This window comes from Hyperoodon ampullatus (assembly GCF_949752795.1).
Source record: "Hyperoodon ampullatus genome assembly, chromosome: 19".
Taxonomy (NCBI): Eukaryota; Metazoa; Chordata; class Mammalia; order Artiodactyla; family Ziphiidae; genus Hyperoodon; species Hyperoodon ampullatus.
In genome coordinates this window covers 37,474,179-37,496,606 of record NC_136932.1, presented here as the reverse complement: position 1 = coordinate 37,496,606, position 22,428 = coordinate 37,474,179, and the positions used below count along the sequence as shown (strand labels likewise).

Sequence of the window (22,428 nt, the reverse complement as noted above, 5' to 3'; positions counted from 1 at the left end):
GCCTCTCCCACTGCGGAGCACAGGCTCCGGACGCGCAGGCTCAGCAGCCATGGCTCACGGGCCCAGCCGCTCCGCGGCATGTGGGAGCTTCCCTGACCGGGGCACAAACCCGTGTCTCCTGCATCGGCAGGCGGACTCCCAACCACTGCGCCACCAGGGAAGCCCAACAGTTGCATATTTTAAGCTTAAACTGCTTCTCTCCGTGCTACCTCAAATCATCTGGCCTACTGGACTCTGGGAAATTCTGACACCAGATATTCCACAAAGAGATTCTTTCGCCCAAATGCCCACACATTTCACCAGTACAAGACTGAAGTCTGCAATTAAATTCTGTTATGAAAGTGCTACCCAGTTTGAGAGGTTGACTGGGGCACCAGAACTGCAAACTTCCTTCTGTGAAGCCCCTTTCAAAGAAAGCTCCTCAAGAGGGAAGAGGAGTTAGACACGAGTCAATACATGTTTTCTAGCGTAAGAGGGGTTAACCTCAGTTCCCTGACAACTGACAAAAAGACAATGATTACCTACATTAGTTTCCTGTTGCTGTTCTAACAAATGATTACACACTTAGTGGCTTAAAACAATACACAATCACTCCCTTATAGTTTTGGAGATCAGAAGTCCAAAATCAGTTTCACTCAACTGAAATCAAGGTGTCCCTCCAGATGCTCTAGGGGAGAGTTCATTTCCTGGCCTTTTCTAGCTTCTAGAGCTGTCTTCCCTGCATCCCTTGGCCCGTGGCCCCTGCCTCTATCTTTGAAGCCAGTATCATAGCACCTTGCTTCAGTCATCACATGGCCGCGCTTCCACGTCAAAGCTCTCTTGGCCTCTTTCTTTTTGGGGCCGCGCCTGGCGGCATGTGGGGTCTTAGTTCCCCGACCAGGGATTGAACCCACGGCCCCTGCAGTGGAAGTGCAGGGTCTTAACCACTGGACTGCCGGGGAAGTCCCTTGGCCTCCCCCTTTGAGAAGGACACCTGTGGTTACATTTAGGCCCCAACCACATAATCCAGGATAAGCTCTCCGTCTCAAGATCCTCAATGGATTAACACGCCTGCCAAGTCCCTTGTGTCATAAAAGGAAACACAGATCCCAGAGATCAGGATGTGGGTATCTTTGGGGGCTATTACTCAGCGTGCCACATTACTTTCAACATGAAAATGCAGCTAGGAGCTCTAACAGACCCTTACAATGGTAATTCACTGATGTGTACGTGAAATCTTTGATCATTTTGTCTAGCTCTTTCAAAGGACACCCTGGTCTCCTCAATCCCAGTACTTATGCTGTCGGTAGAGACGAGTGGCCTTCCTTGTCACCGTGGATTCTTCCAGAAAGCAAGGAAAGGTTGAAAGATTGACAGAGAAACATCGAAAGGACTGGCCGAATTTGGGATATTTGAACATTAAAAAGAATGAAGAGGACCAGCACACACTGGCAGAGGTTAGTGACACAGTCTGTTCCTGGTGCTGTTTCCTCCCTCGGAACCGGGCCTCTGTGGTTCTTCTCGGTGCTGACTTCAAAGCTTGGCCAACGCCCAAATCAGGTCTCAGAAGTATCTACTTCAGTCAAGTCAGTCCCATTCATTTTCTTGTTTTAGTGTTCCTTCCCAAAGGCCTTGTCCTCTTGAGCATGAGCTTTAAGGGATTTTTCAGTTAAACTGTATCACAGCTGCACTTCGGAACAGCATCTGGGCAGTCAGCCTGACACGAACCCTTTGCCCCCAGCCATCCGTACGGTTCACTGTGAACTGTGTGGTCCCATGGGGCAATCTCCCTGCCTCGGCCCTCCACCCACCCCTCTTTCTCCTGCACCCCCCCACCTTCACCAGCTGTCAACCCCCCAAATCCATTAGACCTGCAGGTCTCCCATCACCCGCCTTTTCACTGAACTGCCAATCCTCTTCCTCATTAGGCTTGGTCACTGGCATAGGAACAGGGTAATTACTGGTGTGGGCCAGGCCCTTTTTAACTCTCTGTGAGAAGATTCCTACAGTGATGATAATTCGACCCTTCGGCTTTGTGGTTATGCCCTCAGTACCATGTATTGTATTTTGTTAGTAAGGTCTGGATACTTGATTCCAAAAATGGCCTGGCTGGCCATTATCTTAGCCTATTGTTTCTCTCATTTAGTGAAAACCAAAAGAATAACTCAGTAGGTCAATAAACCAAGTAGAGATATTTACAACCAAAAGTGGAAACCTTCTCCCGGGTCCCAGACGCCTCATTATGTACTCGGGTCACAGTAAAAATCCAGATGGGGCTGCAAGCCTGTTCTCAACACCTCTAGACATAATGGCCTTCTTGACTTTGACAAAAGGAATAAAGGCTGATCACAGTCCTAGCAGGGATATCATTTTTATCCTCAGAGAGCCTCTCTGTTCCTATCAAAGAAAATGGCTGACTCTGCCCTATTTCTGAGGAGCAAATGTGCACAACAGAAAACCACCAGCATAGCTGCAATCTCAGTGGGAGGCCACCACAGAGAAAACCCAGCTTATTTTGGCAACTCATGGAAAAATACCTCATGTTTGTCTATGTACACATATATGCATCCGGGTCTGGAACGGAGATGAGGACTGGGGAGGCACGGAGGAAGAGGTGAAAAGGATGGGGGTAAAACGTGTGATGGGAAGAGAGAGTCTCTGTGACTAGGATGGCAGATGTGTAATATGTAACCAGGCGAGTGGTCTGTGCATGGGTGGGCTTTCCGTCTGTCATGTGAGCATCCGAGAGGCAAGGGAAAAGTACAGTACTAAATACATTCCCTCAGCGTATTCAACGGGGGCACTGGTTCCCAAACCTGGCAGCCTACTGAAATCATCTGGGGAGCTTTAAAAAAGTATTGATGCTTGGACAGAACAGCGCCCCCACCCCCACCCCAGAGACATCTACATCCCGGAACCTGAGAATGTTAGGTTGCATGGCCAAAGGGCATTAGGTTGCAGATGGATTAGGGTTGCTAAATCAGTTGACCTTAAATAGGAACACTATGCTGGATTATCCGGGTGAGCCTGACATAATCACAAAGGTCCTTAAAACAGAAAGAGGGAGACAGAAGCTAGAGGTCAGAGTGATGCCATGTGAAAAGGACTCAATCCACCATTGCTGGCTTTGAAGGTGGAGAAGGGGGTCACAAGCCAAGGAATGCAGGCAGCCTCTAGACACTGGAAAAGGCAAGGAAATTAATTCTCCCCCAGAGCCTCCAGAAAGGGATGCAGCCCTTCCAACACCTGGTTTTAGCCCAGTGAGACCCACAGCAGACTTCAGAGGTCCAGAACTATGAGAAGGGGGTTGCATTGTCTGAAGCCGCTAAGTTTGTGGTAATGCGATACAGCAACAACAGAAAACCAGCTCAGGTACGGCCTGGGCTTTGGAGGCTGAGAAGGTCCTCAGGTGATTCTAATATGCAGCAAAGTATGGTGGCTACTGAACAAGATAAGGACATGCCAGTGTGATTGCTTATGCAAGAAAATGCACAGAGACTTCATCCGGGAAGTCAGCAAGTCACCTCACCAAAGTAGGCACCATCCATGCTTGACCATGGACCACGGTTACTAGACATGGCTTATCTCAGCACATCACAGGATGGACGTGCTTTACAGTGTGTGGCTAGCATCCTTTCTAGACTGACCCACTCAACAGGCTAAGTTTCCTTGGGATAAAAGAACAATTATACCTATGACAGGCAGATTTCCTACAGAGCTAATTTTCTTATGAACACTGTCTTTCAAGGAAGGAACTGGCCAATAACTGAGTTAGATACAAATACATGAATTAGTACATTCACATCAGCACTATCAGGAAAGGACTGAATTGTCCTCCTCCCTGTCCTTAAACCATTAAGAACCTCTATTAGGATGGTAAAGCTAGAGGGTTTCTCCATTTGCTTTGGTGATTATTTATGACAGAAGGCAGATGGATAGAATTAACTTTTATATTCATTTATGACAGATGAATGGAATAGTACTGTGGCAACAGATGAACTCAGTCTTTGTAGAGATGAAGAAAAGTGGGACTTGTACAACCTGACAGGTGCAGCGCCCCTTTGGAGCGAGCACGTGCCCACTCCCAGGGCTCCAATGCTCACCCATACAGGGTAACCTTTCTTGAAAGCCGTTCCACCGTGAGCCTCCATGATACCATGACCAAAAGCTGAAACCTTTTACTTTTTACTTTTCTCTTCCCATTTTGTCTTCCTTAGAGAGGAAGCTAGTGTGAGATTTCATTTCTATCCCTTACAACTGAGGTGACGTTACGGGGTCCCTCGGCCACTCTGGGCTTCACCTCTGACAAACAGCAATAACATCACCTTCACAGTGCTATGCACTGATTAAATGAAATGGCACCGATTAAAGGGCTTAGCACCTAGCGGGGGCCTTCGATAAACACTAGCCTCACTGAAACTCAACTATTCTTCTGCTTCCACCCAGCACCTCTCTGCTGAAGCTGCTCACGTCTCTTCCCTTTGGTCCTCTCCTCTCACCGAGCTCTAGTACCTTATCTCCCACTGTCCACTCGACGCTGTGATTCGGATTCCTCACTGGCATCTCTCATTGGACGGGTCCAAACCGGACTTAGGATCTCCACTCACAAACCAGCGACCCCCCCCCAACATTCCCCCGACAGGGTCCACGCGGTAAAAGCACCATCAGTCCCCTGCTTCCATCCCCTCTTCTCCACTCCTACTGCTGCATCTTCCATTCATGCCCCTGTACCCTCAACCGCATACGTCAAGCACAAGAGCCATCTGGATAGGCTCCTGACTAAAAGCCCTGTCTCTCCCAAGCCATCCTGCTTGTGGGTTTGCAAACTAATCTTTCTCCAGCCAGGTTTGTCACATCAAGCCCTGAATAAAAAAAATCTTCAAGTATTTTTTCGCCCTGCAGCCTGGTATTTATGACAGAAGAGGAGCCAACGCCCCCCCCCCCCCCCGCGGTGTGTAGAGGACAACTCAGTGTGCCCTGCCTCTGCGCTGGTGTAGGACGCATTGAGCCACTTCACCCCGTGACCACATAAGGAGAGCCCACAGGATAAACAGATCACAAAACAAAGCATTTTTAAAAGCAGCTACAGAAAACTGGACATTTCTTAACCAAATTTCTTTTCCTAGTGTTTAGTAACTTAAATCTGCCACAAACCACCCTCAATTGCATTAAACGATCAATATAAAAATCCATTGACGTTTAACTACTTCAGGTGTTTTGTAATATTAAAATCATTTAACAATTAGACAAGCCTTTAGCATTTATATTAAATGGCAAATCTGGTCAATTTCAGACGTGTTCTTACCATTTTGTTCATTCAGTTCATTCCCAATTTCCTGCCCCATTTGTTTCTGGCGACTTATGATCGAGGAAAGGGCATCAAGGCCTGCGTCCTGTTCTGAAAGAAAAAGTGAGACAATTAACTCATTAAAAACCAAAGGAAAACAATTTAAAGTCTAGAAATAGACACAATTCAATATATGATCAAAGCAACATTTGAAATCAGTCAGGAAAAGAGAAAATAGTTAACATTATTGGAACAATTGGAACAAAATTAAAAAGTTAAACACTTATAACCCTCAGACCTTAAACTAAAATGATTTCCAGATGAATTACATTTTAAACATTACAAATGAATGTAAGATGTGACTATATAACCATTTAAACATTCTGATACTTGATACATAAAGAGCATGTACAAATCAATGAGAAAGACTTAATCTTCCAGTTTTTTAAATGGGCAAAGGATATAGATAGGAAATGCACAAAAGAATAAAAAAGGAAAACAAAAGCTCTGACATCACTAATTTTTTAAAAATATCAACAAAAAACAATACTGAGGTGTTTTTTTTTTCTGACTTATCAGATTTGTAAGCATTAAAAAGAATGCTAACACCCAGGGTTAAGTAAAGTGTGAAGAAGCTCTAAGTGCTAAGTCACAGGAGGATAGTTAACACATCTTTCTAGAGAGCAAATCGTGCCTACCTCTTGATCAATTCTATGTCTAGGAAATGTATGCAACAAAACATCTGGATGGTATGCCATGACGTATATACAAGGATGCTCCTTGAAACACTGCTTCCTTTGCTGCTTTCCAATTTATCGTCTCTCAGCTCCAAGTTCACCCTTTTTTGACTGCTCTGTGAAAATGGATCTGGGTCCTTTAAATAATTTTTCCTTTGCCAGCTTTGGCGGTGGAGGAGACTGCAGAGATACTGCAGGGGAAACGGGTTTTGCTTCCTGGCTCCAGTGCCGTCCTGACAGACTCCTGCCATGCTGACAGCTCCTTTGGTGTGCAGTGGCCAACAGCACCCCAAGGCCAGCAACATTTCCCAACATACCCCCTCCTTGGGCAGTTTCGGAATAGAGGGCCTCCAGTTAGACGCCTCCCTGTGCACTGTATTCCCTAGTACCCTAAGGACCGATCTCCAGGCAGCGCCGCCAGCTCGGCACCACAGCAACTTCTCTGAAATCCAGTGAATCCCAGCTGTGCCCTCTTCAACTTGATCTGCACCTCAACCCTGGGGGTACTGCTGTGGGCGCTCTGTCTCCACAGGGGAGCGACTACACTTTCTACCTGCTATTTCTGTCTCTTTACTTCCTGCTGGCTAACCCCTCATTACTCTAACCCCGTTATAGTTAATAATTCCATACACTACATTTTCCACGTTCAAATTTCTTTCTCCTGATTGGACCCAGATGGATACATTTATAATAGTGAAAAATTAGAAACAACCTAATGCCCAAACACAGGGATTTCTTTAAAAACAGAGTATAGGGACTTCCCTGGCAGTCCAGTGGTTAGGACTCCACGCTTCCACTGCCGGGGGGCCCGGGTTCAATCCCTGATCGGGGAACTAAGATCCCACTATGCCATGCAGTGAGGCCAAAACAAACAAGCGAAACACAGAGTACAGCCATAGAGTAAAACACTACATGGCCGTGAAAAGTGATATCGTACAGGTATATTTTGATTTCAAAAGAAGTTCATGATACGTTATTGGGTTAAAAAAAAAAGCAGAATACAAAACAATGTATAGTAAAATAGCATTTTTGTCTTTTTTTTTTTTTTTTTTTTTTGCGGTACGTGGGCCTCTCACTGTTGTGGCCTCTCCTGTTGCAGAGCACAGGCTCCGGACATGCAGGCTCTGCGGCATGTGGGATCTTCCCAGACTGGGGCACAAACCCGTGTCCCCTGCATCGGCAGGCGGACTCTCAATCACTGCACCACCAGGGAAGCCCGCATTTTTGCTTTTAAAAAATGTGTTACCTTTCTAAATTTTTGAAAATTTAAAGAGAAAAGAACTCAAGTTACTCAAGATCCTTTATTTAAAAAAAAATTTTTTTTAACTCTAGACAGTCCCAATCTCTTTATAAATACTTTTTCCCTTTGCTTGCAGGTGCATCAGAAAGAACATTCCAAGGCTGAGTCTAACGACTCTTTCCACCAAGCACTCTGCTGGGTGAGGGTAACATGCCATTCGTGGCTCCACTTGTTGATGGTTTTTTTTAAATGTCTGTTTCACATGAAGGGCTATCTACAAAAGCAGAAATCATAAAGGTCTTCTTGCCCCGGATCACATTAACATCTCCTTATATAGTTTTTCCTAGTCTTTTTATGGAATTAAGCCATTACACAACTTGTTAATTCATCTGGAATTTATTTAAACTAATGGTGTGCGGTAAGGACCCCTTAGTAACGATTTTTGACACTACATGCTCTTTTAACTGTACAAATGACCTGCTGTCTCTAGGGATCATTCCAAGGGACCATTTTATAGCAAAATCACTTTATAATGAGGTCCTTTTGGTCTTTAGTAACAACCTCTTGGATGGCCTCCAAGAAAAATCTATCATCAACGTAGTGCTGCTATAGGATGACCGATGTTACAGTAAAATTCCAAATGCATCCCCCAAATAAACTATATATATTGTAGAACTGATGGTCAAGTGTCAATGCGAATTAAAAGGTAAAACGATATAAAAAGAGAAAAGGAGATTCCTCTATGGTTTTCAATTAGGAAAAAAAATCATTAAAGTCCTGAAGTTGCTTTACCTAGTATAGACATAGATTATGAATGAAAAACACCTATGTTACACTTTTCACTTAACTTTGACTCATTATCTGACTTAACTACCTAAAGGTTATCTTGCTAATGCAAAACAGAAAGAGGCCTAAAAATTCTGCTCTACTCAAATCATTTCTATAAGAACTTAGTATCTCCTCACTATGTTTAAGTGCTACAATAAATTTTCATCCTATAATTCAGAAACACAGAAGGTCCAGATAACAGAGATGCTGTGTATGTAATAATATTGATGACTTGAGCTTCTACAAGTCTTTAAATTTTTATTGGAGTACAGTTGATTTATAATGTTTAGTTTTTGTTGTACAGCAAAGTGAATCTGTTATACATATACATATATCTACTCCTTTTTAGGTTTTTTTTTTTTGTGGTACGCAGGCCTCTCACTGTTGTGGCCTCTCCTGTTGCAGGGCACAGGCTCCGGACACACAGGCTCAGAGGCCATGGCTCACGGGCCCAGCCGTTCCGCGGCATGTGGGATCCTCCCGGACTGGGGCACGAACCCGTGTCCCCTGCATCGGCAGGCGGACTCTCAACCACTGCGCCACCAGGAAAGCACCTTTTTAGACTTCTTTTCCCATATAGGTCATTACAGAGTATTGAGTAGAGTTCCCTGTGCCATACAGTAGGTTGTTATTAGCTATCTATTTTATATACAGTAGTGCGTATATGTCAATCCCAATCTCCCAATTTATCACTCCCTTTCCCCCTTGGTAACCATAAATTTGTTACAGTTTGTTATCTGTAACTATTTGCTTTGTAAATAAGTTCATTTGTACCATTTTCTGAGCTTCTACAAGTCTTAAAGCAGCATTTCTAAGGGGAGGCAGTGTGGTCATCTTAGAGCCAGTGAACAAAATAAAATGTTGCTACTTGCAAAAATATCAACGATTATCAAGACCCATGCAGACAGCCATCCAGAACCATGTAAAACTACTACGATGTTGTAATCACAGCTCATTACTATAATCTATCCTACCTTATCAATACCCTAAATCATGATATCACAATAGATCATTTGCAACATACCATACTTTATTAATCATTCTTCAATTTTATAATGGTATTGACTTTAAAAACTGGATGACCACTGCACTACATAGAATAACGGCCCCCTAAAGATGTTCACATCCTAATCCCGGGAACCTGTGAATATATGACCTTACACGGCAAAAGCAACTCTGCAGATGTGATTAAGGGTAAGGAATTTGAGATGGGAGATGACTCTGGATTATCCAGGTGGGCCCAGTTTAATCACATGAGTCCTTAAAAACAGAGAATCTTTCCCAGCTGTGGTCAGAGGGAGGTATGAAGAAGGGTCAGAGAGATGCAACTTGCTGGCATTGAAGACTAAAGAAGGTGTCCAGGAGCCAAAAGATGTGGGTAGCCTCTAAAAGCTGGAAGAGGCAAGGGAATGAATTCTCCCCTGGAGCCTCCAGAAGAGAACCCAGCCCTGCCAACACCTTGGATCGTAGCCCAGTAGCATCTGTACGGAACTTCTGAGCTACAGAACTATAAGATAATAAACTTGTATTTTAAGTCCCTAAGTCTGTGATAATTTATTATAGCAGCAGTAGAAAACCAATACAATCATTTTTTGAAAAATCGCTTCAGAATAGTTAGGTGTTTGACTACTTCCTATCTTAAGACATGCAGAAAAACCATCTTCTAACTAAATACCATGTAATTGTGGGAGGACAATCTGGTGGCTGTAGATTAAAAATAAAGGGACAGTCATCATAATGTATTCTTGTCGAAAGTAACAGACGTCATTCTGATCAAGCCACTAAATCTAACTACCAATTTACAGAAAATATGTGGGACAGAGGAACACATTAAACAATGTGTGTGGATACAAATAGCAATTCTAGATAGTGGGAAACTATAGGGCAAATGCCCTTGTTTCGTCAACAAAGAAACAGCAAAGAAAGAAAGAGTTGGCAAAGGCACCTACCTACTAAAGAAACTTAAGGGGGCCTTCCCTGGTGGAGCAGTGGTTGAGGGTCCGCCTGCTGATGCAGGGGACACGGGTTTGTGCCCCAGTCTGGGAAGATCCCATATGCCGTTGCACGGCTGGGCCCGTGAGGCATGGCCGCTGAGCCTGCACGTCCGGAGCCTGTGCTCCGTGACGGGAGAGGCCACAACAGTGAGAGGCCCACGTACCAAAAAAAAAAAAAAAAACCCCACAAAACTTATGGGACATAACAATTAGTTGCAATGTACAGACCATATTCAGATCCTGAATTGAACAACCTGAAAAAAAACCCATCATGGGACAATCAGGGAAATCATATATCCAGTCAGTGTTCAGATTAAGAATTGTTAACTTATTAAGGGTAATAATGGCATGGTGGTTATGTTTTTGTTTTTTAAAAACAGTCCTTATCTTTTGCAGACATGCTTTAGAGTTATATTCTGGAATATTCACCAATGAAATTGTACAATGTCTAGGATTTGCTTCAAAAACAATCCAGGGATGGGTAGGTGGGTAGACATATAGATGAAACGAGATGGGCTATGGGTTGATAATTGCTGAAACAAGTGATGGGTAAGACAGAATCATTATCTTACTTTCTCCACTTTCATATGTTTGAAACTGTCAAAAGCAACAAGTTACCAACATTTTAACAAGTAAATAAAACCAAGGAACATTCTTAAGAACTGCAACTTCAGGATCCCGACTGAGCACATGACAAGAGCCCCAAGGGTTGGGGCTGTGTCTTCTTTTCCTATGTTTTTGCCCAACTGGTTCAGAGCCCAACTGGTGGTACAGAACAAGTATTTAATAAAGGTGTTTAAGCCAAGGAATGACCACAGAAGACTCTCTAGGTCTGTAGAAGGAAGAAATACAGTCTCTGCTACATATATACGGAAGGACTTCTCGTTAATACTAGACAGCTCTCTGAGTTTAGGTAATAGAAAAAGTAGCTGATGCTGTGTTGTCCAGTGCCCAGATGGAAATTCCCACATTTGATATATAGGAGCTCTCCTTGAAGAAGGGGAAGTAGATGAGGTCAAGCTGGGTAAAGATAATCACTACATTGGAAAGACTCTTAGAGCAAGTTCTAGGAACAGATGTTTTTAAGATCTGGGGGGAAGGAATCTTGGTCTGTGACAGCTGCAAGAAAGGTTATCTTGAAAAATCTGTGAGGTTATAATTGCAAGTGTTCAAAGATGATTTGCTCAGATGTGCCAGGGTACAAAGCAGCCCAGCCAGCCACCTTCCCCACCGCTATTTCTATGAAAATACTTAGAGACCTAAGAACACAGAAACCCAGAACTAATGCACAACTTTCTGCTAGAATCTAGAAAGAACGTCTATAGACTACGGTAAGAATAGTTGGAGCTAATTAAGAAGCCCCAGCAACAGAGACCTCCTGCGTAGAGGTAGAACAATTCTCCAGTGTTTACCACCCGCCAGCTGACTCAGAAACAAGGGTCTGTACAGACCAAAAAAGCACCTTCCCTTGTTTTAGCGCAGGGATTTTTTTTTTTTTTTTTTTTTTTTTTTGGCTGCAACCCACAGCTTACAGGATCTTAGTTCCCTGACCAGGGATTGAACCCCAGGCCCCAGCAGCGGAAGTGCCAGGTCCTCACTACCGGACCGCCAGGGAATTCCCTCACAGGGATTTTTGAGGTGATCCAGTTATTGTCATCACCTCGCCCATCTTCTGCTGAACGCCCATTTGCGCCTCAAATTATGGCTTAGGTAGCACAGAAGCTGAGGCCGGCTAACTGGCTGTAACGAGGCCTAGCTTCCGGGTCAGGGAAGGAAGGCATTCATTGCCTCGAGTCTAAGCTCTACCAAAAAACTGTTATTCAGGATGATCTTCCAAATGTTTTCTAAAGGTCAACGAAAGTACAGAAAGGCTAACAGATTCCACGGGCAAAAGGGAAGTTAGAAGCAACCCTTTGTGGTTGGGTATTTTTTTTCCAGTGCGGGACCTGGCCAGGAAGCAAAGCCATGGTAACCTCAGCGCATCACCAAGGTTCCTGGGGCAGAGAAAGGACGAATGAGGGTTTTGTGTAAAGATGACTTCCATTTTTGTGTTTATCCCTGAAAAACAGCTTGCTAGGAAATCAAGGAGGGGGGGTGGGAATAGAGCATTTCAAAACACAAAGGGAAGAGCAGAAAAACATCCTGACCTATAATATATGCTGCTCCTCTCCCTCCATTCCTTTACTCCCCCCCGCACCAAACCCCAAAAGCCAGCCGGCTTCCAAAGGGTGGGCATCCCAGTAAGGATGCTCTCGGTTTTGGAGACAACACAAACACTGGCACGCGGCGTCCTCTCACACCTAGCCTACAGCAATCTCTGGATGAGGCACCTCCTCAGGGGCAGGGATACTTTTCCTGCCTGAAAAGTTTTTCTTGGCAAAAAGCAACAATGCCCAGAAAATTCATCAGTATTGGCTAGTAAGATACTCCTTTCAAGGACCATGAGTCCTGAAAAGTAAAATCTGCCTTGTTCTAAATTTCTTCACTTTACTTCAGGAAACGGGTGAAATATGTAGAGTTAAAGAGACATGGGAGGAACAGTGCTTCATTCACTAGATAATTTCACTGTGAAAAGGGAGTTCAAAACAGTTAGACTTCTGCTTCTGGCCAAGAGGGACGGACAGGGACCAGATTTACTTCTGGCCCCAAGCAACTGGAGAACAAAACACAAAACCACAGGCAAAAATATACAAAACAACAGTTTCAAGACGCAGACATCAGGAAATGAAGGACAGTGGTCCCCGAGACATGGGAAACAGATGAGATGAACTCTCTGCCCCACACCATCGCCTTGAGAGAGTTCCCAGGCTATGGTGTGGGGAAGGCAGATCCGAGGTAGAGCCCAGCAGTCTCCCCGAATTGAGAAGAATCCAAGAAACAGTTCCAGGTGGCTACAGTCGTAGGGCACAGTACCAGAGAGCTGCAGAGAGAGAAAATGCTGGAGATTTGCACAGGGTCCACCCTGAGACTTCAGGTGAGTGTTGATCAGGGCAAGTGTGTGAGGAAATTAAGGCTGGGGAAAGAACCACCTGAAAGCCTTAGAAGGAATAACTCTCTGAGCTCACAGGAATTGCACACATAATTCCTATCCCTTCCCACCAGGTCACCTCATAATTCAAAGGGCATCAGAGAGGGCATGCAGAATGGCTCTGGCACAGGAGTGAGGGAAATCACCTCTTGACTGGAGTCTGCAAACATTTTCTATAAAGGGCCAGAGAGCAAATACTTCAGGCTTTCTGGTTCATATGGTCTCCAGTGCAGCTACCCAACCCTGCCATTGTCACAGTTTCCCGTGACATCCATAACTAATAAATGAATGAGCATGGTTGTGTTTCCATAAAACTTTATTTATGGACACTAAACTCTGAATATTATACAGTCTTTACAAGTCATGAAATATTTCCATAAAACTTTATTTATGGACACTAAACTTTGAATATTATACAGTCTTTACAAGTCATGAAATATTCTTTGACTCTTTTCAACCATTAAAAAATGGAAAAGCCATTTTTACCTTGCAGACCATACAAAAACAGGTGGTGGGCCAGATGTGGCCCATAGGTCATGGTTTGCTGACCCTCACTCTAAAATAAACACTGCTCTGGTCCACCTGACAAAGCAAGACCCAAATAACTGTATCCCAGCAAAAAAAAAAAAAAAAATCTCAAGAATATTTTTAGAGAGAAATATCTAGTAACTGAACAAAGAAAAACTCACATCTGGCTTTCAAATGAATATTTCCTCCATAAGATTAGAAACAAGGCAAGGATGTCTGCTCTCATAATTCCTACATTGTACTGGAGGTTGTAGCAAGTGTAATAAGGCAAGAAAGAAAAAAGGCATCCAGATTGAAATGAAGAAGTAAAACTACACCAATTAAAAGACAAAGACGGTCAGAGTGGATCAAAAAACAAGAGTCAACTATATGTGGTCTATAAGAACCTCACTTTAAATATAAAGAAATATATGGATTAAAAGTAAATGGATGGTGTGGGAGCGAAAACAATGCCTGCCTTCGAGCAGCAGCTGTGCCACGGCCGCCAAGGGTTTCTGTGCCCAGTGTTGCTCCCACTAGTCTACAGCACAGGGCATATCTTTGCAAACCTCTTCAAGGGCCTTTTTGGCAAAAAAGAAACGCCCATACTCATGGTGGGCCTAGATGCTGCGTGAAAGACCACCATCCTGCACAAACTGAAGCTGGGTGAAATCGTGACCACCATTCCCACTACAGGCTTCAACGTGGAAACCGTGGAATACAAGCACATCAGCTTCACTGTGTGCAACGTGGGCAGCCAGGACAAGATCCAGCCTCTGTGTGCCACCCCTTCCAGAACACACAAGGTCTCACCTTTGTGGTTGATAGCAAAGACAGGGAGCATGTGAATGAGGCCCGAGCGGAGCTTATGAGGATGCTGGCAGAAGACGCGCTCAGGGATGCCATTCTGCTCGTGTTGGCTAACAAACAGGACCTCCCCAATGCCATGAATGCAGCTGAGGTCATGGACAAGCTGGGTCTACACTCTGAGGCACAGGAACTGGTACATTCAGGCCACCTGTGCCACCAGTGGGGATGGGCTCTATGAGGGACTGGACTGGCTGTCCAATCAGCTCCAGAACCAGAAGTGAGCTGTACTCCTCTCTCCTCCCCATTCACTCCCTCCTTCTGCCCTCGCTTTACTCTCATGTGGCAAATGTGCCCCTGGGGTGTGAGTGCCAGAAGTTGTCTCCATGGTCAGCCACAGTGTGCTTCACCATGCTGTAAATGTGCAGACGCTGCCTGCAACTGGGTTTTTATTTAATCTAAATAGTTCTTGTTTCCAATGAGGCAGTTTCTGGTACTCCTAATGCAATATTACTCAGTTTTTTTTTTTTTTTTTTTTATTGTGAAAAGAAAATCAACCCACTGTTTAGTACTGAGAAGGGATTTTAGGCACACGGGTCATCCAGGAGTCGCTGTTTCAGATGAGTTGGATGCTCCTCCTCTTGGGCTTTAGATCTGTGTTGAGATCCATTTTGGTGGTTGGTTTTTAACCCAAACTTGGTGCATTTTTTAAAATATTTACAAGATAAGGAGCACACTTGAACACAGAAGGGAGAAATGTGCCTAGTGTAGGTTCTGTAGTAATGGCCTGAGTCCAGTCCACCGGTGGTTTATCGCCTACTGGGAATGTGAAATGGGGCAGAACCAGCCATGATCCATTCTGCATGGTCACAGTAAGGTCCCTGTGATTTGATTTGTCTCGGATCATCCCACACCACATAGCATTTGTGCTTACATGGCCGCCCAGGAGATGGGCTGGAGGCTGCAGCCACTTCTCTCAGACCCCTTGGAGGAACCCCAGCCTTCCTTGGGTCAGCATGGGCACTTTGGCTGGAATGCTCTGGTTGGAGCAGGAGCCCTGCAGTCTCCTTGCTTGCCTGCTCCGGGCTCTCTGGGGTCCCACCAGCATGAGCACAAGTGGTCATCCTTGAACCCCAGCCCCTCGGAGCCCCTGTCTACATGTGCTTTCACTCCCTCGGCCTGCAAGGGTCAGATTTGCCATCGAAAATAACCTCTACTTTTTTCTTTTGTATTTTGATAAACACTAAAGAAGCTGGAGCTGTTAACCTTTACCTTGGGGAAAACCTCAGAACTGGTTTACGTGGTGTTGCCGAACCTCTTACTGCTTTCAATACACAATTAGTAATCAACTGTTTTGTATACTTGTTTTCAGTTTTCATTTTGACAAACAAGCACTGTAGTTACAGCTATTAGAATAAAATCTCTTAACTATTAAAAGAATAAAAGTAAATAGGGCTTCCCTGGTGGCACAGTGGTTGAGAGTCTGCCTGCCGATGCAGGGGACACGGGTTCGTGCCCTGATCCGGGAAGATCCCGCATGCCGCAGAGCGGCTGGGCCCGTGGGCCGTGGCCGCTGAGCCTGCGCGTCCGGAGCCTGTGTTCCACAACGGCAGAGGCCACAACTGTGAGAGGCATGCATACCGCAAAAATAAATAAATAAATAAAAGTAAATAGATGGAGAAAGATAAACCATACTAACAGTCATCAAAAGAAAGCAGGAATTGCCATATTAATTTCAGACAGAGCAGACTTCAAAGCAAGTAAAGTTATCAGGGGTAAAGAGTATTACATAATGATAAGGGGGTCAATTCTCCAAAATGATGTAACAATCCTTAATGTGTATGCACCTAACAGAGCAAACTACATGAGACGAAAAACTGATAGAGATGCAAGGAGGAAGAGATAAATCCACTATCATAGTTGGAGACTTCTACACCCCTCTTATCAGAAATGGACAGATCTAGCAGGCATAGTTAAACTCAACACCACTATCAATCAACTGGATGTACTGGACATCTACAGACTGTTTTATCCAACAACAGCAGAATACACATTTTTCTCAAGCTCACATGGAACATTCACCAAGATAGACCACATTCTTGGCCATAAAACATACCTTAATAAATTTAAAAGAACAGAAATCATACAGTTCTGCTCTTGGAATACAATGGAATTGAACTAGAAATCAACAACAGAAAGATAGCTGGAAAATCCCTAAATACATAGACGTTAAACAACATATTTCTAAATAACACATGATCAAAGAAGTCTCAAAAGAACTTTTAAAATATTTTGAAATGAAAATGAAAACACAACTTATCAAAATTTATGATACAACAAAAGCAGTGCTTAGAGGAGAATTTATAGCAGCAAATGCACATATTAGACAAAAAGAAAGATCTAAGATCAATAGTCTAAGTTCCCACCTCAGGAAACTAGAAAAAGAAGAGCAAATTAAATCCAAAATAAGCAGAAGGAAAGAAATATTAAGAATTAGAGCAGAAATCAATGACACTGAAAACAGGAAATCAAGAGAGAAAAAAAATCAATGAAACCAAAGCTGGTTCTCTGAAAAGATCAATAACTTCAATAAGCCTCTGGTCAGGCCAACTATGAAAAAAAAAAAGGACACAAACAACTAAAATCAGAAACGAAAAAGTAAGCAGAAACACGTCATTGTAAATAGCAGTGATGTCCACTTTTTCATTTCTGGCAACTTTTTAAAATTAATTTTTATTGGAGTATAGTTGATTTAAAATGATTTCCTGGATACACCAGGAAACTCAGACACCAGCATCTCCACCACTTGCAGGGGCGGTGTGTGTGTGTGTGGGTGTCTGTCTACAGAGAAGCTCCCTGGAGAATGCAACAGGAACAGTACCATAAAATTTACAGTAAAATAGGAACAGAGGCAGCCAGTTGATTTTGCACAGGTATATGCAAGCACTTCAAACCATCCACTCTTCTCAAACCCTGGCATGCCAACTGTCCATCACAGCACCTTTAAAAGCAGAGGCACAAACATCACAAGTGTTTGACCATAGGGCTGTGTGGTTCTGGTTTTTATGAGAAAGCCATCTTTAATATACAGGGTTGGGCTTCCCTGGTGCCACAGTGGTTGAGAGTCCGCCTGCCGATGCAGTGGATGCGGGTTCGTGCCCCAGTCTGGGAAGATCCCACATGTCGCAGAGCGGCTGGGCCCGTGAGCCATGGCCACTGAGCCTGCGTGTCCGGAGCCTGTGCTCTGCAGTGGGAGAGGCTACAACAGTGAGAGGCCCGCGTACCATCAAAACAAACAAACAAACAAATATATACAGGGTTATAAAACGTTGCCAGGTTATAGACCTACAGATTTCCTTTTTATACAACAAGTTCAAATGCTGCAACCATGACAATCAGTGTCATTAGGGCATCCTCATGTCTCCAAAATCATCTCATCAAAATTATACCACATCAAAGGAGTTTCCCCATCAACCATCAGCTATGACATGTGGTGCTTTTCAGGATACAGATGCATTGTTTACAAACAGCTAATGGGTGAAACCACGGACCAACACGTAGGATTTCAGGATAAACAAGAAAAACCACATGATCGTATCACCAGATGCAGAAAACATACTGGACAAATTCCAACGTCCATTACTAATAAAAACTCTCAGTAAACTAGGAATAGAGAGAAAGCTCCTCAACTTCATACCTACAAAACCCCCACAGCTGGACTTCCCTGGTGGCACAGTGGTTAAAAATCTGCCTACCAATGCAGGGGACATGGGTTTGAGCCCTGGTCCAGGAAGATATCACATGCCGTGGAGCAACTAAGCCCATGCACCACAACTACTGAGCCTGCGCTCTAGAGCCTGTGAGCCATGACTACTGAGTCCTCGTGCCACAACTACTGAAGTCCACGTGCCTAGAGCCCATGCTCCGCAACAAGAGGAGCCACCACAATGAGAAGCCCATGTACCGCAATGAAGAGTAGCCCCCACCCGCCACAACTAGAGAAAGCCTGATCACAGCAATGAAGACCCAATGCAGCCAAAAAAAAAAAAAAAAAAAAAACCCACAGCTAACAACATACTTAGTGATGTGAAACTCAAAGCTTTCCCACTAAGGTCAGGTAAAAGACAAGGATGTCCCTTCTCACCACTTCTTTCCAGCCTTGTACTAGAAGTTCTAGCTAATGCAATCCAAAAAGAAAAGAAAAGGCATACAGATTGGGAAAAAGGAAAGAAAACTTCATTTGCAGGTTATATGATCACCTAAGTAAAAAATCCAAAAGAACTGACAAAAAATCTCCAGGAACTAAAAAGCCATTATAGCAAGGTTGCAGGATACATGGTTAATATACAAAAGTCAATCTCTTCCCTACATACCAGCAATGAATGGGTGGAATTTGAAATTAAAAACACAATACAGCTTACATTAGCACCCCTAAAAGTGAAACACTTAGGTATAAATCAAACAAAATATGTACAAGGTCTAAATGAAAAAAACTACAAAACTGATGAATGGAAGCAAAGAAGAACTAGATAAATGGAGAAATATTCCATATTCATAGAAAGACTCAACATTGTCAAGGTATCAGTTCTTCCCAACTTGATCTATAGACTCAACACAATTTCAATCAAAATCCCAGCAAGTTATTTTGTGGATATTAACAAACTGATCCTAAAATTTATATGGAGATGCAAAAGACCCAGAAGAGCTTACACAATATTGAAGGAAAAAAACAAAGTTAGAAGACTGACACTACTCGACTTCAAGATTTACTATAAAGCTATAGTAATCAAAACAGTGTGGTACTAGTCAATGGAACAGAGAGCCAAGAAACAGACCCTTATAAATACAGTCAACAATCTTTGATAAAACAGCAAAGAAAATACAACAAAGTAAAGACAGTCTTTCAACAAATGTTGCTGGAACAACTGGACATTCACATGTGAAAAAATGAATCTAGACCCTACATTCTTGACAAAAATTCAAAATAATCATAAATCTAAATGTAAAACAAAGCTATAAAATTACTAGAAGATCACATAGGAGAGAACCTAGATGACCTTGAGTATGGCAATGACTTTTTTCTTATCACGTCATTCCTTCTTCATGCTCTTTTATGTAGAAAGTTTCTAATCTATATTATTTTCCTTCTCTCTAAATAACCTTTAAACCATTTTTACAAGGCAGGTCTACTGGCAAATTTCCTCAATTTTCATTTGTCTAAGAAAGTATTTCTCCTTCAGTTTTGAGGGATAATTTCACAAGGTACAGAATTCTAGATTGGTAAGATTGTTTTGGAGGGGGTTTTTTTGGCAACACTTTAAAGATTGCACTCCACTTTCTTCTTGCTTGCATGGTTTCTGAGAAGTCAGATGTCATCTTTACATTTGTTCTTCTAGAAGTGAGGGGTTCTTTTTTGTTTGTTTTGTGTTGTTTTACTTCTAGATTCTTTTGGATTTTTTTTTTTTTTATCTTTGTGATTTTCTGTACTTTGAAAATGACATGCCTAGGTGTAACTGTTTTGGTATTTATCCTGCTTGGTGTTCTGAGCTTCCTAACTGTGGTTTGGTGTCTGCCATTAACATGCGGGAAATTCTCAGCCATTGTTTCAAATATTTTTTCTGTTTTTTTTCTCTCTTCTCCTTCTGGTATTCCCATTACACATCTGCTACACCTTTTGCAGTTGTCCCAATGTCCTTGGATATTTTGTTCTGTTTTATATCAATCTTTGTTCTTATTGCTTTTCACTTTTTGAGGTTTCTATTGAGATATTCTCAAGTTCAGAGATTCTTTCCTCAGCCATGTCTAGTCTACTAATAAGGCCATCAAAGGCATTCTTCATTTCTGTTACAGTGTTTCTGACCTCTAGCATTTCTTTTTGGCTCCTTCTCTCTGCTTCCATTGCCCATCTGTTCTTCAATGCTATCTACTATATCTATTAGAATCCTGAGCATGTTAATGATTGTTTTAAATTCCTGGTCTGATAATTCCAACATCCCTGACATGTCTGGATCTGATGCTTGCTCTGTCTCCTCAACTTATGTTTTTTTGCCTTTTGGTGTGCCTTGTAATTTTTTCTTATTAGACAGGATGTATGTGGTAAAATGAACTGCTGTAAAAAGACCTTTAGTAAAAGATGGTGGTAAAGTGTGGGTGTTAAGGGAATGTTCTAAAGTCCTATCATTAGGTCCTAGTCTTTAGTGAGTCTATGTCTCTGGGCTCTGAACGTCACAAGGGTTTCAAAGTTTTTTCCTCCCCTTGCCACTTAGGTGGGACAGGATGGCTAGTGGGCTAGAGTTAGGCATTTCCTTTCCCCCAGGTCAGTTAGACTGATGTAATTTAGCAAGTTAGGTCCTGGTTAAGTAGTTTCTCCTGAGGATGAAACCTTGTTAAGAAGAACAGAGTGCTCTGGCATATTCCAAAAAGGTTCCTTTTCCCCTCTCTCCACCAGAAACAGGAGGGGATTTTTCTCTGGTATTTACTGTGAGAACCTGGTAGAGCTCCTAGAGGTGAATCTCACACAATTGTGAGGATCCCACTATGACTGGGTCCCCTGGAGTTTTTAATTCTCAGATTTGTCCACACTGAGCCTCCAGCAACTCATCAGTTACAGTTCAGATCTTCCTACCCAGCTGGTTCCCACACTGGTTTCTGCTCAGAAGTCTCTGCTCCAGTAAGCTGTGACTACCTGTATCCTCCTGTCTCTCCAATCTTGCAGGAAGTGATTTGCCCTGTGTCTTCCTCTTATAGATCCAAGAAGAGTTGTTGGCTTTTTCAGTCTGTTCAGCTTATTATATTACTGATTGTTAGCAAGGAGTGGTGACTTCCAAGGTCCTTACAGGCAGAACAGGAAACGAGAAGTCTGGCAATGACTTTTAGATACAAAACCAAAGGTACAATCCATGAAAGAAATAATTGATAAGCTGGACTCCATTAAAATTAAAATCTCCTGCTCTGTGAAAGATACTATCAAGGAAATGAGAGGACAAGTCACAGACTGGGAGAAAATATTTGCAAGAAACATCTAATAAAGGACTGTTACCTAAAATATACAAAGAACTCTTAATGGACCAAAGGTCTTAACAGATACCTCACCAAAGACAACATACAGACGGCAAATAAGCATATGAAAAGATGCTCCACAACATAAGTCATGAGGGAAATGCAAATTAAAGCAAGAGATAACACTAACACATCTATTAGAATGACCAAACCCTGGAAACTGACAACATCAAATGCTGACAAGGATGCAGAGCAATAGGAACTCTCAATTCATCACTGATGGGGATTTAAAGTGGTACAATCACTTTCGAAGGCAATTTGGTGGTTTCCTACAAAACTAAACATTCTTACCATGTGATCTAGCAATTGCATTCCTTGGTATTTATCCAAAGAGTTGGTAAACTACATGTACACAAGAACCTGCACACAGATGTTTATAGCAGCTTTTTCATAATTGCCCAAATATGGAAACAATCAAGATGTCTTTCAGAAGGTGAATGGATAAACAAACTTGGTACAAGTGGAGAGTGGAATATCATTCAGTGCTAAAAAGAAGTTAGCTATCAAGCCTTGAAAAGGCATGGAGGAACCTTAAACACATACTACTAAGTGAAAGAAGCCAATCTGAAGTCTACATACTGTATTATTCCAACTACTGATATTCTGGAAAAGGCAAAACAGTGGAGATGGTAAAAAGATCAGAGGTTGCCAAGGGTTGAGGGAGGAGGGAGAGATAAACAGGCAGGGCACAGAAGATTTTTAAGGAAGTGGAAATACTCTGATATTGTAATGAAGGATATGTCATTTTATATTTGTCCAAACCATAGAATGCACAACACCAACAGTGAACCCTAAGATAAACTATGGACTTTGGGCGATTAGAATATCAATGTAGGTTAATTAATCATAACAAATATACCATTCTGGTGGTTGATAATGGAGGAAGACTATGTATGTGTGGGGAAAGGGGTTATATGGGAACTCTCTGTACCTTCCTCTAAATTTTGCTGTGTACTTAAAAC

The 22,428-nt window shown here is 42.9% G+C and overlaps 1 protein-coding gene and 1 pseudogene across 5 annotated transcripts in view; one reads left to right on the top strand and one right to left on the bottom strand.

Annotated features, from left to right (window-relative positions):
* STX8 (syntaxin 8) overlaps window positions 1-22,428 on the bottom strand; it is a 248,746-nt gene that overhangs the window by 176,454 nt on the left and 49,864 nt on the right. For all 4 annotated transcript variants that reach the window (XM_079726072.1, XM_079726069.1, XM_079726070.1 and 1 more), the window contains one exon: window positions 5,285-5,377. In XM_079726072.1, coding sequence (XP_079582198.1) covers window positions 5,285-5,377 — 93 coding nt within the window. The remainder of the gene's footprint in view (window positions 1-5,284; window positions 5,378-22,428) is intronic.
* Window positions 14,071-14,691, top strand: LOC307067452 (ADP-ribosylation factor 1-like; annotated as a pseudogene). Its single transcript has one exon. The product of its transcript is annotated as an ADP-ribosylation factor 1-like (transcript).